Below are 18,101 nucleotides of genomic sequence, written 5' to 3'. Positions count from 1 at the left end.
CCTCAGCAAGAGCATGGACAAGTCAGATGTGCCTCCTTGGAAACTGGGTTGAGTTACACACATTGCTTGTGTTTAAAAAAAAAAGGATTTTATCAAATTAGTCTCAATCTAAACTGCAGAGAGAAAAAAATCCTCATGGAATGTCCAGGGAAGGGAATGGAGTTGGGAAGGGCTGGAGAATCCTGAGGGAGCTGGAAAGGAGCTCAGCCTGGAGCAAAGGGGATCAGGGGGACCTTGTGGCTCTGCACAGCTGTGACAGGAGGGGACAGCCGGGGGGTCAGGCTGTGCTCCAGGGAACAGGGACAGCAGGAGAGGGAACAGCCTCAGGCTGGGCAGGGAGGGGCAGGGTGGGCAGCAGCAGGAATTTCTCCATGGAAAGGGTGCTCAGGAGCTGCCCAGGGAGGTTTGCAGTGCCAAACCCTGCAGGTGTCCAGGGAATTCCTGGCTGTGGCACTGAGTGCTCTGGGTTGGGGACAAGGTGGGCATTGGGCACAACTTGGACTCTGGGAGGGATTTTCCAACCTCAGGGATCCTGGGATTTGATTCTGTGGTTCTGCATGTGAGGGAAATGCACAACATAACCCTGTGCACAGGACAAACACCCCTTGGCCATTGTTTCTTGATCTCAGCTACCTGCTCACTCCTTTTTCACATAATTTTCTACAGGTTTTCTTCTCACATTGCAGCTGAGTGAGTGATGCACTGTTTGTGACAAATGTCTATATGGGTGAAGCCCAAAGCACAACTCCAGCATGGGACACCATTGCGTTGGCTTAGCATGAAACTCCTGTTCAGAGGAAAACTCTCTTGCTTGCACTGAGATCCATAGGCTGCTGCAATCCTAAATGGAACGTGGATGTTACTCATATGAGGAAGTGGGAACTCAGCCAGAGACAGTATTACATTTTCTTTCTATTCCAATATTTTGAGGTGCACCAGGGGCTCAAAAGGGTTTGTTTAAACTAATTAATCAGGACAATTTGTCAAAAATAGAGAGCACCACTGCTCACAGGGCTGTGGCAGACTTTGAAAGTGTTCCATATTTGTAAGAACAGAGTTCTGCTTTCAAATATTGGTATCCTGGGTAGGGATTAATTCACTGATTTTTAAGCATGGTGAAACATTCATTTCAGCAACTACTACCTAGAAAACACATTTCCCAATTAGTCTTGATGTCTGAATTGCAAGTCAGGAGGCAAAGGGAGCGCTGAGCCCTGCTCAAGGCAGCTCTGATGCATTATTGATGCTGTTTTCAATATCAAACATGCCAGGAATCAGATGCATAATCTATTCTCCCAGCATCAAAACGATGATGACCTTTCTGTTCTGTTCAGGTGATGTGTCTGATAGCTGCCCCTTCTATAGAACCCACTGGAAAAAAAAGGAAAAATCCAAAAGCAGGTGGCTGTTTTCCAGGGAATGTCTCCCGTGCCCAGGCTGTGGGGAGGTCAGGGAGCTGCTCTGTTCCCTGGAGGGATGGGGCTTGCTGAGGGTCTGTGCTCAGTGTTAGCACCTCACTGTTTTACCCTGAGGTCCCCAAGTGTCCCCAGTGTCAGAGCAGCAGCAGCAGTTTGTGTTCCCTCAGCCCAGACTGAACCACCTCCTGGCTGCTTCTGCATCAGCACAGTGTGCTGGCTTGGGCACACTTTGGTGGAATGTTTTCCTCCCAGTGTTTGTGATCAATGTGCTTTCAGGCCTGGCAGTTGTCCCCATGTCCCAGCTGGGTCCTTGCAGGGCGTGCTCCAGCAGACACGGCTGCTCCTGCCGCCGGGCCACACTTGTGGCAGCACAAACGAGCACTGTCGTGCCTCCAACAATGCCACTTGTCCCCCTGCACTCACACAGGGCTGTCCCTGGGAGCTGCCTTGCTCTGCTCAGTCCTATTTCCCATTATTCCCCAAATGTCCATCTCTGCTCGCTGGGCACTGCCACAGGGCTGAGCTCTGCTGTCCCCAGGATCAGAGCTCTGCTGTCCCCAGGATCAGAGCTGCAGCATCCCTGGTGGGCACTGCCACCTCCTCCCAGAGCTCACACCCCTCTGGGCTCAGTGAGGCTCCAGCACTGCCTCCAGAGGCTCCTTCCCTCTCACTGCTCAAAGCAAGGCCAGAAGTACATTTGGGATGTGGTTTAGTAGGCATGATGCTCATTCCTGGACCATCCTGTGCAGGGCTGGGAGTTGGACTTCCATGATCCAAGCAGATGCTTGGAATGAAATGTGCCAATTCCTGCCATGAAGCCTTTGTAACATTTTAAAGAAAATCAAAAAGCTGGAACACCATAAGTATCAGGATGGTGGTTCTACAACTTGACCTCAGAGAGAATTCCCACCGAATGAGCTCTGCTGCACAGTGCCAGCTCCTGAGTTTTATTTTCTGTAAGCACACAAATGTAAATTCTCGCAGCCTTTGTCTGTCAAAAAGAATCCTGCTTGCAATTCCTCTCACAAATCCCTGTACCATTCAAATTATGATTTGTCTGCCATTCATGTGGAAGCAGCTAAAGCTTGTTGGTTGCTGCTCCTCGTTTCCTCAGGTTGTGAACTAACCTGGCTCACTGCTGCCTCTGCCTTTGGAGGAAATCCTCTAAGAAAATAATTGTGATTATTGCACAAAGGCCTCATTCATTGGAGCAGGTAGAACTCTGTGCCTGTGGCTACAGGCTGCCCCATTTTTTATTAATAAAGAAAGAGGGTTTTAAACTTCCATTGGTGTGTTGTGTCTGCTTGCACAAAGCAGCAAGAATCTTAAATGCAAAGAACATCTATTCATGTTATAGATTTTCAGGCAATATCTTTGAAATTTAATTTATTTCTATTTCTTTGCCCAACCAAACATGTTTCCTTTTATAGAAGCTTCCAGGCTGTGAAGTTAGGCACCAGCCTGAGAAACAGCAGAACTGAGACTCTTTGTACCCCCTTGGTTTGGACAATCAATATCTGGAATGTTATTTTATTCTCCCACTTGTTTGTCTAAGTCTCAGCCTCCCCCCTCCCTCTTACCAGTGTGGATGTGTAATGACTGCTAGTCCAACATCATTTCTCTGGCTCTCAGCACCTCTGCCCTGCTCCTCCCAAACTCCAGCCTCTCTCCAGGTGCTCTGAGCTCTCTCCCAGCTCCATATCCCATTTATATATCCCCAGAGCAGCTGCCTCCCTTGGCTCTTTTCTCCCTGATGGATTCAGGTTTTTGCTCTTAGAATTCAGATCAGGTTAATATTGTTAATTCTTACCATTATTTTTTTAAATTATTTTATTATTACTGTTACTATTACTATTATTCTGCTGTTGTGGAGGTGGTTTTGTTGCTGTTTCTCTGTTCTGATTTGCTGTTGTTCTCTCTTTGCAGCTGCCCTGAGCTGCTAATCCCATCCCTGTGCCTGGACAGGGGACAGTGCTGCTCCTCTGTGGTTTGGCTGTGAGTTATGAGGGACAAACCGAGGCACTGAAGGTCATCAGCCAACAGCACTGTTACCCACATTAACAGCTTTAGTATTAAAAAGGTTGGAAATATTTCCCCAATTTGTGCACTTTTTAATGGATTTTGCAGTATAACCATCCTGTGATTCCATGATTCTGTGAAAATAGTTTTCCCAGTGGTTGCTGACTCCAAGCCATCAGAGTGTTGGGCGTTGGTGGGAGGGTGTCCCTCCTGCACCATGTGAATTCCACATCCTCTGCACGATGTGAATTCCAGTGCAGAGGAAGGGATGGGAAGGTGCAGCCAGGACAGGAGGGTGCAGCCAGGAGGGTCAGGCTCTGCTCCCAGGGAACAGGGCAAGAGGAAATGGCTGCATCAGAGGAGGTTCAGGTTGGATATTGGGCAAAACGTCTCCATGGGAAGGGCTGTCCAGCCCTGGCACAGCTGCCCAGGGCAGAGGTGAACACCCCATCCCTGGAGGGATTTAAAGCCCTGTGGATGTGGCACTTGGGGACAAGGGGCAGTGATGGATTGGCACTGCTGGGAATGGTTGGACTCAGTGGTCTCAGAGGACTTTTCCAAGCCAAGCCAAGCTGTGATTCCATCCTTCCTGCAGGGAATCCAGCCCTTTCAGCTGCCGCAGGGAGAGCTGGGGCTGTGGTGCCCCAGGCTGACAGGAGCTGTGTTCTCCCTGCAGGCCCCAGAAGATGTAGAGGCACACGGAGCAGCCGGAGCTGCCGGGGATCTCCCTGCCGCAGCCTCACCATGGCCAAGAGGGGCTCCAGCCGGGCCAGGGGGGACAAGCCTGACGCCTTGGCCGCCCTGCAGGCTGCCAACGAGGAGCTCAGGGCCAAGCTCACCGACATCCAGATCGAGCTGCAGCAGGAGAAGAGTAAGGTGGGCAGCTTCCCTTCCCTGGAGTGAGATTCTGTGTCATTCAGAAATTTCCAAAATGCCAAAATCCTCTTTGCCTATTTTTCTCTTTCCTTTCTACACTGATTTCATTTGGATTTTGAGCTCAAACTCCTTCAAACTGGCTGCTTACCAGCATGTGCAATACTAGACCTCAGCTCTGCCTCCTGTGCTAGTTCCCAAATTCCAAGGAGACACAGCTTCTCCCTGAGCCTTTGGGAGAGGAGCAGCTGGTGGGGCTGGAGCCTCAGCTCTAAGAGCTTCCAGCTCCAATCACTTCTCAGCAAAAGCAGGGAACATTTATTTGCTTTTCCTTAATTCCCCATATCATTTTCTACCAATAAACTTTGGGGGTTTTCAGTTCCAGAACAGAAACATAATACCACGCAGAGACAAAATGATACTCTGCATTTTTCCATGGATTTGCATCATTATTAGGCATTTTAAGCTATGAATCCAGCACACACATACATGTAAATAGAACCTCTGTTAATCCTTTTGCTGTGAAGCAGCATTTGCAGCTTTAAGGCTGAGGACTTTGTTTTCATTCTCCCTGTACTTCACAGCCACTTCTGGCCATGCCTTCTCTAGAATTCATGGCATGGTTTTAAATTGAATCATCATTTGAGCCTTGTGTGGTCAGGTACAGTCAGTTATTTCTGCTGAATAATTCATTGCTTAAAAAGCATCTGGTAAAATGCAGCTGTTTGGGGCCTTGCAGGAGCTTGCACAGAGCTTTTTGTGTCTTGCCTATGCACATGCAGGTTTGGTCTGTGCCTGAGCGTGCCAAGGTGATGGCTTGGCATCTGATTTTCCCGTATTTTGGGGGAATGTGCTGTGAGAGCTTTTCCAGAATCAAGTAAGGAGTCAGACTTACTGATAAGATCCTGACAGCTTCCTAAATGTGTATTGAACACAAGGGAAAGAAAGGTCTTTGCTACCACCAATCTGTAGATGCTGACAAAGAGGATTGAGGTGTAATACTGCAAAGTCATCTCTAACATTTTAAAATAATATCATGACATGTATTAATGGGTTGGTTGATTGAAAATACCATTTTGATTTTCCTTATAGGTCAGCAAGTTGGAAAGGGAGAAAAACCAGGAAGTGAAGCAGATCAAGGAGCACGAACAGCATAAAAGCACCGTGGTAGTCACAGAGCTCAAAGTCAAACTTCACGAGGACAAAATGAAAGAGCTCCAAGCTGTTCGAGAAACACTTCTGAGACAGCACGAAGCTGAGCTACTCAGAGTGATAAAAATCAAGGACAATGAAATCCAGAGACTACAGACCCTGCTCAATGCCGTGCGTGATGGAGCTCCAGACAAGGTGAAAACTGTGCTGCTCTCCGAGGCCAAGGAGGAGGCCAAGAAGGGCTTCGAGGTGGAGAAAATCAAAATGCAGCAGGAAATTTCCGAGCTGAAGGGGGCTAAGAAACAAGTGGAGGAGGCTCTCACCATGGTCATCCAGGCTGACAAGATCAAGGCTGCGGAGATCAGGAGTGTGTATCACCTGCACCAGGAGGAGATCACCAGGATCAAGAGGGAGTGCGAGAGGGAAATCCGCAGGCTGGTACGTGTTGCTCTCTGCTCCTCTAACCTGTGCTGCTCACGGGAAATGGTCAGTGCTGGACTCAGCTGGGTGCAGGAGGATGGGTGTTGAAGCTTTGGAGCTTGCTCCAGGTCTGTTTTACATTTACTAGCAGAGGGCAGACTGGTTTTTAAAAGTGTTAGGATGTTTTGTAAGAAACTTCTTTATCCGTGTCAGTGCCTGTGAATGTTGTTCACGTTAAAGGTGTCAGGAAGAGCTGTCAGGTTCCTGGCTGGTCAGGGCAATGCTACAGCAATTCTATTTCTTGGGTTTTGCCTCTATTTCCTCACCAAGCTTTCCTTCCTGATCCACCTCAGTCCCTCCCTTTCCCTGCCTTTGCTGGTTGCCATGGACATCCCATAGTGAGGCTTACACAATCCCAAATTCACTTTGCTGCACCTCTGAGTCCTACACACCCAGCAGGCATTCAGGGGAATTCCTCTCCATGGCCACCATGGTGGTTTTCCCCAGGCCAGGGCTGGTTGTGCTGCTCTGGGATGTCACCTGGCCCTGCTCACCTATCTCCAGAGATCCTTTGTGTGTGGCTGCTCAGCCTGCCCTCCCCACATCCAACACCCAAGCCTCAGGTGCTCCAGTCTCAAAGGCAGGAACTTCACCCTGAGGCTTTGGAATTTCCCTCCAGCATGTGTGGGAGCTGGGTGGGGAGGCTGGGAGGGATCATGGTGCTTGGAAAAGGGGGAAGTGCCTGTGGGAGGGAGATCCCTCACAGGGAAGCCTTTGCAGCAGAGCCTGGCAGCCACCAGCACCTTCTGGGGCTCATTGGGTTTATTGTCTGCTGTTCTCAGAGCTTGCCTTGTGACCCACATTGCTGAGTGCAGGGAGTGCATCCTGAGCTGCTCTCCCTTTCCCAGGGCCATGGGGACACAGCCGAGCTCTCATGATGTGTGTTTGGGGTCTTGTCTCAGTATTTAGTGGTGTCACCATCGTTTTGTGTTTGCCATGCTGCTTTACAGCACTCAGTGTCCTGGTGCAAACCCATCCATGTCTCTGCTAAGTCATTGGCCCTTAGCTGTAATCCAGATCCTAAAAAATATTTGAAAATGCCCAAAGAGCTTGCAGCCTGGCCCCAAATCAAAGGCTGGCAGCCTGACCACGCTGCAGAGACCACCTGCAGAACCTCCTACCCTGGGAGGATGCTGGTACAGCATCACCTGAGCCCTGACAGCCCAAAGGGCCTGGCAGGGACTGACACACCCCCAGTGGAGTGTCCCCCACCTTTATTTAGCCACTTCTTCTCCAGGCTTTAGGTTGTTAAGGTTTTTTTATAGGTAATTTTATTTTTATGAAGGGGATATTAAAGTAATTTATAACCAACTGATGTATTGATGCAGTTTGAATATCCTGCAGTGTAAGTACTTTCTTCTCTAACCACACATCACTGGTGCATTGATTCCATACATCACAGTGAATGGGGGGCTAATGGACATCCTAAATAAACTTGCTGCATCACGTGGAAAGTCCCCCTAATGGCCTTTGATGTGGAGGCTGTAAAATAAATATGGTCTTAGTTATAAGGGATTGAGTGGCTTGACAGGATGTTTTCTAAATTGCCTTTGAAAATCAAACTTTTTTTAAGTTCCTGCTTGAAAGAATCAGCTTGGCTCACTGCACCAATGAAATTGCCATGGTTTTACCAAGCCCTGAGTGCTTCCTGGCTGGATTCAAGAGCTCTCAGCTCTGTGGACTCCAACATCAGTGATTTTGGTGGGAATTGGTGGCTCCTGGCACCTTGTGGGGAGAGCGCTGATGTTTGGGGGGAAAGTCTGTGCAATGCCCTGGGAGTAGAGAGTAAGGGATTCACTGACAGCTTTAGGGCATTTTTTGTGTCTGCATTTGTTGGCAATCTGTGACAGGGTGAGAATGAATGGCCTCAAACTGTGCCAGGGGAGGGTCAGGTTGGACAGCAGCAGGAATTTCTCCATGGAAAGGGTGCTCAGGAATTGGAACTGCCCAGGGAGGTTTGCAGTCCCCATCCCTGCAGGTGTCCAGGGAATCCCTGGCTGTGGCACTCAGAGCTCTGGGCTGGGGACAAGGTGGGCATTGGCACAACTTGGACTCGATCTGTGATTCTGAGCATTTACCAAATAAAACCCCCAGCTCTTCACTGTAGTGAAATAGATAATTATTTATTCCCAGGGCCAGGGTGGATGCCAATGGCTCCAGCCCATTCCCGTGGAGCAACGCTGAGCATCCCCCAGCACTGTGAGCAGCACAGGAGAGGGAATGATGTGTTTTTCAGAGTGTGCTCAGGCTGTTCCAGCCCCTGTGCTGTGCTGCACACATGGCTCGTGCTGTTTGGCTGCACAGCCTGTGTGACACCCTGAGACGTTCAGCTAACCCAGTTCAGCTCACAGCCCTCAGCAGTGGCACTGCAGCAGATGAAATTCCCCTGCAGATGGTAACCAATACGTGTGGCAAGGGCTTCCTTCGGAGAGAATTGCTAATTTTAGTCAGCCATTTTTAGATTTCAATTTGTGCGTTTTTAAACTGCCTTAAAATACTGCACGGCTGTGTTTAATTACATTTGTGTGGCAGGAGCACTCCCTGTTAGTGTGTGCACAGCCAGGGGAAGCAGCTTTCAGCCACGAGTGTTCCCTGAGCTTAACTGGCCCTGAAGTTTGCTAAGTGGGGAACAAAATCCAATGTGGTAAAGAGCATTTAAACTATAATTAACTATAGGTTGGTCAGGAAGAAGTTCTTCCAAGCCATGGCCACTGCAGCCTCCTCACTCCCCTTTCCTTTGACAGGGGACTGAGAAATCAGAAAAACTGAGGAGATGAGATTTGTTAGAGCCTGGGGAGTGGTTATTTTCAATCTAGATAAACTTCAGTTGATTATGAGTACCGAAAGCTTTAATAGCCTGTGCCAAAGCCTCTGTAAGACCACTGGACATTGAGAGCTTCACAGCTTCCTCATGGCAATGCCACCCCACAGCCAAAGAGGGGATCAAGGTTTTGGGCACCATTCTGAATTTCTGTGTTTCAGAGACCCCAAGCTCTCTGCCAGACAGTGTTAAATTAGTGAAGATGTCTGATGTAGAGGGTGGGATCAGATGAAAGGGTAGGAAGCTGACTTTTTAAATATTAATTTTATTAGTGATTGATTTAGTCTTTATCTCTCCTTTTGATTCCCTCGTTGGTGAGAAATCCCCATATTTGGGATTATAGGCGTGGCTCAGCACCTGGAGGGTAGACATGCTTTCAAGGTCAATCGTTCCTTCTTCCACAGGTGGATATTTAGTCATTTGTGGTTTGACCCTCTTTACATTGGATTTTTTTCCAACTAAACCTGGGCTGAGGGATTTTTTAGTCTATAAAAGCCAGACAACACTACTCCTACACTTAGGAGGGTCAGGAAACGTCCTTGTTCTGAGTGATTCCTTTGGTGTCTCACAGGCCAGGTTTTAAAAACATGAACACATAAACAAAGAGTTATTCTTTCCAGGGCTGTAACCATGTTGTTGTTGTTGTGCTACAGCACAGCTCACACAGGGCTTGGCCTGCAGCCTCAGGGCCTCTGGGGGTGTTGGGAAGCTGCTGGCACTGGATATGAGGTTTCTGCCTCCAGCAGAAGGTCTGGGACACCCCATGGTGCACTCATGGCATTTACAAGTGGCACTGGATGGTGACCCTGGGCTTGGACCAGGATGAGCTTCCAGGTCCTTCCCAACCCAAACCCTCTGGGATTCTGTGGTTTTGAGGCCATCAGGTGCTGCTGCTGGGTGTCAGGTGTCCCCAGGACAGGGAGGCAGTGGGCTTTGTCTCTGGAGAGGCAGGGTGAGTGAGGGGGGCATGTGTCCCCTTGTGTCCCCTGGTGTCCCCTGGGTCTGAACTCCTCTCTCGGGGGTGTCACAGCCCAGGGCCACCACATCTCCTCTCACCTGGGCACCTCATCAGCCAGGTCACAGCACCCTGGCAGTGCCATCGAGGCTGGGGATAGCAGGCTGTCCTGATTGCCACCTCTGCCCAGGGGAGATGTGTGTGCTGTGGAGCAGCTCCCTGCACAGGGCTTCTCCTCTGCTGTGCCCTGCCTGGGGGACTGGCTTTGATCCCAGCCACTGGCAGCTTCAAAGGCCATGTTTGACAGCATCTGTCAGTTTGCAAAGGCCCCAGGAGCACCGTGGGGAGACATTTCCCACCCAGGACCCTCCACCTTGGGTTTGAATCAGGACAGAAATGATAACTTTGGAAAGAGTCACAGCTTAAAGCCAGCAGCACGTGGGAGCAGCGGCTCTGCAGCAGCAGCACAGGAGGGAGCAGCACATCTCCCTCTGCACGGGCTGCTGGTGCTGTAATTGGCACCAGCTGTGCTCAGGGCTGTTTGTGAATGAGCAGACACATCAATATTCATCCCAGCTCTGGAGCACCGGCGGCTGGCAGGTGCCTGGATGCTCCTGCGCTGTCGCTCCTTGCCGAGCTCCGCAGCCAGCAGGCAGGAGAGGAGCTGCAGAGCCTCTGCCCAGCACAGCACAGCATGAGGCCAGGCTGGCCCTGCCCAGGGGCTGCTGGCCCACCGACCTGCACCTCTGCCAGTGAGTTCTGTGGGCCCTTGGCTCTGCCTTTCCTTCCTTTCGTTGGTGTGCCGAGGGACGTTTCTCCGTTTTTCCCTTGGGTTTGTGCTCTGGTGAACGGCGGGCTGCAGGCACCAAACTGCTGTGCATGTTCCATGGATGGGAATTTAGTCAGGTGAAGGAAAATGTCAGTGCTGGTGTTTCCTTGTGGTTTGTGACGATTATGTTTAGGGATTTTTGGTTTTTTGCTGGAAAACAAACTGTTAGTGAAATGCTGTGAAATGTTTTGTGTTTTCTCGTTTCTTTGTTCCTCCCAATTTCATGTGTTGCCTTTGTTGTAACATGTCTTTGTTTCCATATAAACAGGCATCGACTACCTAATATTCTGCTTATTTTCAACAAATAATCATTTGATGATGTGTTATCTTTTCATCTGTACATCCATTTAGATGTCTCCTCATTAGGCATTTAGCAGAAAGACCTCAGGTGCTCCGGAGCATCTATGTCTTTGTTTCATTCTAAGTCAGCAGACGCTGCCTTCATGGACACTGTTGCAGGGATCTTTAGTCGATGGCACCCAAAATACCTTTCATTTGCCTCATTTTGCTTTCCTGGTACCTGTGTGACCTTCCAGCACCTGCCCTGCATGGGTCATGTTGGTGTTTATTGGAAACAAAGTCCTTGGAGTGACTGTTGATTCCTAATGTCATTTTTTTTCCAGGTTTACAGACAAAGCAGAGATAAAAGTATTAACACAGCTCTTATACGGCAAAATGTTCTTATTTCAAGCAGGGCAGGTTTAAAAACTGATCACTGAAATTAACTGTCTAAAGTCTCAGAAATGGATGGCCCAGCCACCCATGTGAGCTCCAGCCAGACTCCAGGGGTTGGATCCTGGCTGACCCCACAGCATGTGCACATGCAATCAGCACAGGCAAAAAGGGATGAAGAGAATTAAAGGTCACTGGACATTTGTCATTTAATCATTCATGATTTTGCATAGTGTTTATTATGTATAAGTAAAACCTCTCATGGAAAGGGAATAATTAAATTGCTCACAGGGGAGACTTATGGAAAAAAGAATTTTGAAAAATTCACATTTCTTTTAGGAATTTTGAAAATGTAAAGAATATTGAGGTTTCAATACTTTTCTTTAAAAATCATAACCCCAGTTTTCCAAGGGTGACATCCAAGCAAAATCATTAAAGTGTCTGAGCGATCCAATTGAACTGTGATGTGAATGTCAAGTTGTAATTTTTTTTTAAGATCCTCTGCGATGGTGACAAGATTACTGGCCATTCCCCAATCATTCCAATGGCAAAATTCCTGCAGTGTGGCTGCAGGAGAAGGAAGATGCTGCTGAAGTGGTGCAGCCTGATGTTCACTGTTGATGTCCATCGCTGCAGGGGTGGCAGTGGTGGCAGTGGTGGCAGTGGTGGCAGTGGTGGCAGGGGAGCTCAGGGTGCTGTCGAGCCGCCACTGCCACCTGTGTGATTGTGTTCTGTTCTCCTTGTAGATGGAGGAGATTAAGTTTAAGGACAGAACAGTCTTCGTGCTGGAGAGAGAGTTAGGGGTGCGAGCCGGGCATGCTCAGAGACTGCAGCTCCAAAAGGAGGCTTTAGATGAACAACTGTCGCAGCTCAAAGAGTCTGACCGGCATCTGAGCAGCCCCAAGCGGGAACTTCCTTATGCAAGTGGTGCAGGAGACGCTTCAGATCATTCGGGAAGCCCCGTAAGCACTTTCACGTGGTTTCACCTAAACGAGCGACCAAACGGCACCAAGTGACAGAATCTTGATGAGTGCGCCCTGAGCAAGAGCTGTCCCATGGCTGTGCTCTCGTTTTTGTCACACCCAAACCACTGAGATTTCCGATCAAACCTCGCCATGGGAGAGCTTTTGCTTTGTTGTTTTGTTTCCCGGTCGGTTTGGTTTGGTTTTGTCAGCAAGGTGAAATTCCTCTGTTCTTTCTCTCCTTTTCCTCACCGTGCCATGCTCAGCCATGCCTTAGTGTGACAGTCTGACACGATTCTGCCAACAAACGATGCAAATGCATTTCTCACCAGTGCTGTTTGTGTTTGAGCTCTCGGAGCTGGGAGCTGGGGCTTGGAGCAGATGCACGAGGCCAGTTCCAGAGGGAGTGGGAAGGCACTTGGTGCAGGGCAGCATGGAAACCCCTCAGCCTCCCAGGACACCACCCTTCCTCCTGCTCGGTGCTCTCACCATCAGCAGGACACAAAAAGACCCAAAGATGTCCTAAACTATTCTCTCCTGTTTATTCTTCACGATATCCAGACATTCGATTTGAGTCTCCCTTCACCATGGCTTTTTCAATGTAACTCTGGCAGCTCCCTGCTTTGGCCTCCCTTTGCCCAGAGCACCCCTCAGGTGCTGCCCTCGTGCCTCTGACGTGTGCAGGTCGTCCTCATTGCTGATCCTCATCAAGATTTCTTTTGCGACAGCCTCGATTGTCTCGGTACAAGTGTAAAACTTATATGTGAGCAAACCAATCTATTTTATTGTTTGGCCCAAGCCTCTCCTGCACCTGTTGAATGAGGAACCCTAGACCTCCCAAAAGTGCCACCAGCACTGTGGGCACTAATTTGCCTTTCTAGTTGTACTCAACTTCCGCCAAAGACCAGAACAAGTCGTAGAGAAGGGGAAAAGTCTGTCATGTTTGTCAGTAGCTGTAACTCCTCTCTGAGTCTGAACAAGAACACATCGACCTATGGCTCTATTAATTTCTAATCTGATTTAAGCATTTGCACTCAGATAAAGTGCTACTCCTGTGGCCTGACAAGTAACCCTTTAGGACCCCATAAGGGCCATAGCTGTGTGGAAGAAGAGCTTATTCAGTGGCACAAGTGCATGGATTTTCCCCCTTCAGTAATTTTAATATCAGTTTCTGATGACCAAGTCCTCAGAGTGGGCGATGTGTCTGAAGCTCTCAGTTCAACAGTGGCATCATTGGAACATGGCCTTCAGTTTTGATACTTTCTGTTCTGTTTCTGAGTTTACCATTTGTGACTTTGTATTTGCACATACATATACATATATATGTACATATAGATATATATATGCATATATATACCTCTGCATTTGCATTCTTTGTTACATTTCCACTCCTGACTTGCCGTTGGTCTCATCCTGGGTTCCATGGGTTACACTCTCCCCGATAACAATTTAAAATGCTTGGATTTGGGCTGAGAGAAAGTTAGAGCTTTGCCAACGTGCTCTTGCCTGTACACTTACGAACAGTTATTTGCAGTTGATCTTTGTTTTAGGAACAGCAGTTGGATGAAAAGGATGCCCGGCGCTTCCAGCTGAAAATCGCGGAGCTGAGCGGAATCATCCGGAAGCTGGAGGATCGCAATGCTCTGCTGTCGGAGGAGAGGAACGAGCTGGTGAGTGACAGTGAGGAGGGCTTGGGGATGTTCTTGTCCCAGAAACACCCAGATATTCTCTCCTGTGCTGCTTGGAAATCCTGGCAGGAGGGGCTGGGCCACCTCACTCCCCTCCTGGCTTGTACAAAAATGGATTTTTAAGATGTCATTAGCTCAAATTGGTTTTATTTCTTTTTAAAAGTAAATACATTCCTCACATTGAATGTTTGCTGCACAGATAGAATATCTCATCAAGTATGAATGCTCTCTTCCCAGCAGAAAATACCAAGGGTTTTTGATCAACCCTTGCATTTGAAAATACTGCTAGTTTCTTAGTTAAAGAAAATAGTTAATGTATTTGATTAAAAAGCTCCAGAGATGTTAATTTTCTCTTAATCTTTCAGTTGAAACGTCTCAGAGAAGCAGAAAGTCAGTATAAGCCCATTTTGGACAAAAACAAACGCCTCAGTAGGAAGAATGAGGAGTTGTCACATGCCTTACGTCGAATGGAAAACAAACTGAAATTTGTGACACAGGAGAACATCGCGATGGTGAGTGCCTTTGCTGCTGGGGAAACGTGGGGTTTGGAGCTGATGGGGCTGAGGGACTCAGGCATTGGCCCAAACTCACAGGTTCCATTGGAAACTGTTCCATTCTGGCAAGGTCCCTTGCAGCCCAAACTAATCTGGGATTCCATGATTCACCTTCAACTTTCCTGCCAGAATCCCCTCATAATCCCTGGGCAGTCTGCAGCTGGGACTCTGCCCCTTTTTCCACCTGGCAGGTTTGGAGCCTGGATGGGAGCTTCAGGCTCAGCAAAAGGGGAGCAGCAGAGCTGCCAGCACAGCCATTAGAGAGATGCACTGCTGGCTGGGAAGGGAAGGGCTTGATGAGTCCCTTGGCACAGCCTGCTGATCATTTCCTCTTCTGCCCTGTGGTTTTTGGGTTCCAGAGGCAAAGAACTGGAGCAATAAGGAGACCAAGCTCCTTAAATGACCTTGACCACAGCCAGGAAGAAAGAGAAGTGGATTTCCTGAGACTACAAGTTATTGAGCAGCAAAACATCATTGATGAGCTCTCCAAGGTAAGATGAAGGCTGCTGCTCTCACATGAGAGTGACCAAGGGCAGAGCAGAGGAAGCCCAAGGAAGGGATACTCGAGGGTCTGGGAGATAATGGGGCTCTGGGACTAATGGGGCTCTGGAATTAATGGGGCTCTGGAATTAATGGGGCTCTGGAATTAATGGGGCTCTTGGAGCTGACAGGCACAGTGGGCAGCAGGGGAACCTGGCAGGCATTTCTGTGCTTAGTACATAACAGAAGTTATCTGTGGTGTGTTTGGGAAAATCCTTTCACTCTGCATTGCCCTGGCATGACAGAAGCATGTCCATAGATCTGGGAAAGTGTCCAAGTTCCTTCTGCTGGAGACACCACTGGGGCTAAAGATTCCTGTGTGCAGGGAAGGTCTGCAATCCTGGGCTTGGCCTTTTGCTTCCTTCTTAACATCTTCTCAGTACTTGCAAACAGAAAACACCAACATTATAATACTCCTCTAGAAAATGATTTTTATTTCTTTCCTTTCTTTTTAAGCCTGTCCACTTACTGATGTTATTTCATTCTTTTTCATTAGACCCTGGAGACTGCTGGCTATGTGAAGAGTGTCATGGTAAGAGTGACATTAACTTCATCCTTATTTGTGTATGCTTTAACTTGCTGTTCAATGAAAGCAGGCAGGGTGCAATAACTTACCCTCCCTCCCATCTGTGCTCAGCAGTGAGCTGACCAGGGGGTTCCTCAGAGCAGATTTTCTGTCTGCAGTTACTCACCAAAGACAAGCACAGCGATAGTGGGGAGGAAAGCTTTAATCCCAGCACCTGCCTTGATAGCAAATGTCCCCATGGGCAGGATAGCTCTGCCACCTTGGAACTGCAATTTTGTACTCCTTGTGTCACCCACACTGGGGTGTGCTCAATGTCCCACTGGGCTGTGCTCAGTGTCACCGTGGGTGTGCTCAGTGTCACCCTGGGGTGTGCTCAGTGTCACCCTGGGTGTGCTCAGTGTCACACTGGGTGTGCTCAGTGTCACACACATGGGGTGTGCTCAGTGTCACACACATGGGGTGTGCTCAGTGTCACACTGGGTGTGCTCAGTGTCACACTGGGTGTGCTCAGTGTCACACACTGGGTGTGCTCAGTGTCACACACTGAGGTGTGCTCAGTGTCACACACTGGGTGTGCTCAGTGTCACACACTGGGTGTGCTCAGTGTCACACACTGAGGTGTGCTCAGTGTCACACTGGGTGTGCTCAGTGTCACACACTGAGGTGTGCTCAGTGTCACACTGGGTGTGCTCAGTGTCACACACACTGGGTGTGCTCAGTGTCACCCTGGGCTGTGCTCAGTGTCACCCACTGGGCTGTGCTCAGTGTCACCCTGGGTGTGCTCAGTGTCACCCTGGGTGTGCTCAGTGTCACACTGGGTGTGCTCAGTGTCACACTGGCTGTGCTCAGTGTCACACTGGCTGTGCTCAGTGTCACCCTGGGGTGTGCTCAGTGTCACCCTGGGGTGTGCCCAGTGTCACACTGGCTGTGCTCAGTGTCACCCTGGGGTGTGCTCAGTGTCACACTGGCTGTGCTCAGCCCTGCCCTTACCCGCCCCATCCCTGTGCTGTGGTCAGCTGGGATGCTGTGGAGCCACAGCACTGATGGGTATTGATGGGATGTGCTGCTCCCACTGCCAAGCAACGAGTGTTCAATTGTCCCCAACCCCTGCTGCTGGCTCTGGATTGGTCACCAGGCTGGTGGCAGCAGCACAGTCAGTGCCCACAATGTCACCACATCCTTGTGCCAGATGGGGAAAAGGAAAGAGCTGAGGGTTTCCCCTTTAGAACTTCCTTCTCTGCAGTCTTGGGCTTTGCAAGTCCAAAACAGTACTTTTTTCTGACTACTGTAAAAAAACTGATCTATCTCCATAAAGAGGAACAAATCCTTCCCTGGGAGGGTTTGAGGCCCTGGCACAGAGTGCCCAGAGAAGCTGTGGTGCCCCTGGATCCCTGGCAGTGCCCAAGGCCAGGCTGGACAGGGCTTGGAATACCCTGGGATGGTGGAAGGTGTCCCTGCCATGGCAGGGGCTGAAAGGAGGTGACATTTAAGGTCCCTTGCACCTTCCAGAGCCAGCAAGAGCCACCAGAGCCAGGGGCAGGAGCAGAGCCAGGGTGAGGGCTGGAGTGCCATGGTCACCCCTGGAACAGCTGCAGGGGACAAATGAGCTCTCAGTGTGAAGCTTATAATCAGCTTTATTTTAGTTTGGCTTTCATGGACATAAAGAGCAATTTCTAGTTGTCTATGGCAAACCTGAAAGATGTTGGAGTAAATAACCCATGACTGGTGACAGTGTGGGACAGTGGCCAGCAGTGACACTCCTGTCTGCTGCTTCCCCAGTGGCTCCTTGTGCTGACATGGGCAATTTAAATAACTGCTCTCTGGAAACACCTAACACATGTCTCTGATTCTTGCAGGAACGTGATAAGCTGCTGAGGTTCAGGAAGCAAAGGAAAAAAATGACAAGAATTCCTAAGGTAAAAACAAAACCTTCTATGGTGACTTGCTGATGGACAATGCTGGGATGCCCAGAGCACCTCAGGGCCATGGGAATGTTCTCCTAAAGGGTCTGCAAATGGATGCTAAACTTAAATTTGGGTGATGGCAGTTCAGGGACATTCACAGACTGGATTGGGATATTCAGGAAAAGTCTGGGAGGGACAGGAGACCTGTTTGCATCGTGCATTCTGAGCCCTTTTTATGCTCTGCATTTACCCTGTGGGGCTTTGGTGGGATGTGGTTGTCTTAGGAGGAGACAAATTCTGTGAATTAACACATCTCAAAACGATCTTCTAATGGTGCTGCCTGGAAACATGTGTATGCTGTAAATAATTCATGATGGAGTTTAGCAACATGCGAAAATTGCTGGTTGGGGAAGCAATGGTTAGAGCTCAGGGAAAAGGGAGTGTTGGTTAATGAGGGCTCATCAGGGCGTTCATGTAAATATTAACACCAAAGTGACACAGGAAGGTTTAATGTCAGGGACTGCGAGCGTGCTGCGATCCACAGATGAAGAATTAGAGTGTGGCTGGAGCTAATGAATCTATGAATAACTAATTGAGGTCGATGGGAGATAACTCCTATCATCCTGCAAATCACAGCCAAGCCTTCCAGGGAGTCACATTCTGTCTCTCTGGAAGCTGGATGGGGCTTTGGACGAGGGACGGAGGGAC

The 18,101-nt window shown here is 49.1% G+C and overlaps 1 protein-coding gene across 17 annotated transcripts in view; it reads left to right on the top strand.

Annotated features, from left to right (window-relative positions):
- Positions 1-18,101, top strand: part of JAKMIP3 (Janus kinase and microtubule interacting protein 3) — a 48,914-nt gene that overhangs the window by 18,062 nt on the left and 12,751 nt on the right. For 13 of the 17 annotated variants that reach the window (XM_085064552.1, XM_085064554.1, XM_085064553.1 and 10 more), the window contains exons 3-11: positions 3,345-3,498; positions 4,114-4,313; positions 5,403-5,900; positions 11,966-12,181; positions 13,732-13,851; positions 14,235-14,381; positions 14,783-14,914; positions 15,460-15,495; positions 17,346-17,405. In XM_085064552.1, the coding sequence (XP_084920678.1) occupies positions 4,182-4,313; positions 5,403-5,900; positions 11,966-12,181; positions 13,732-13,851; positions 14,235-14,381; positions 14,783-14,914; positions 15,460-15,495; positions 17,346-17,405 (1,341 nt within the window). In that variant the 5' untranslated portion in view covers positions 3,345-3,498; positions 4,114-4,181. The remainder of the gene's footprint in view (positions 1-3,344; positions 3,499-4,113; positions 4,314-5,402; positions 5,901-11,965; positions 12,182-13,731; positions 13,852-14,234; positions 14,382-14,782; positions 14,915-15,459; positions 15,496-17,345; positions 17,406-18,101) is intronic. The other 4 variants (XM_085064549.1, XM_085064560.1, XM_085064559.1 and 1 more) reach the window with 4 other exon arrangements.

This window comes from Lichenostomus cassidix, chromosome 6 (genome assembly GCF_008360975.1).
Source record: "Lichenostomus cassidix isolate B80296 chromosome 6, HeHo_3.0, whole genome shotgun sequence".
In the NCBI taxonomy this organism is placed as follows: Eukaryota; Metazoa; Chordata; class Aves; order Passeriformes; family Meliphagidae; genus Lichenostomus; species Lichenostomus cassidix.
The sequence above is the reverse complement of the archived record's forward strand: the minus strand, read 5'-3'. Positions and strand labels throughout refer to the sequence as shown.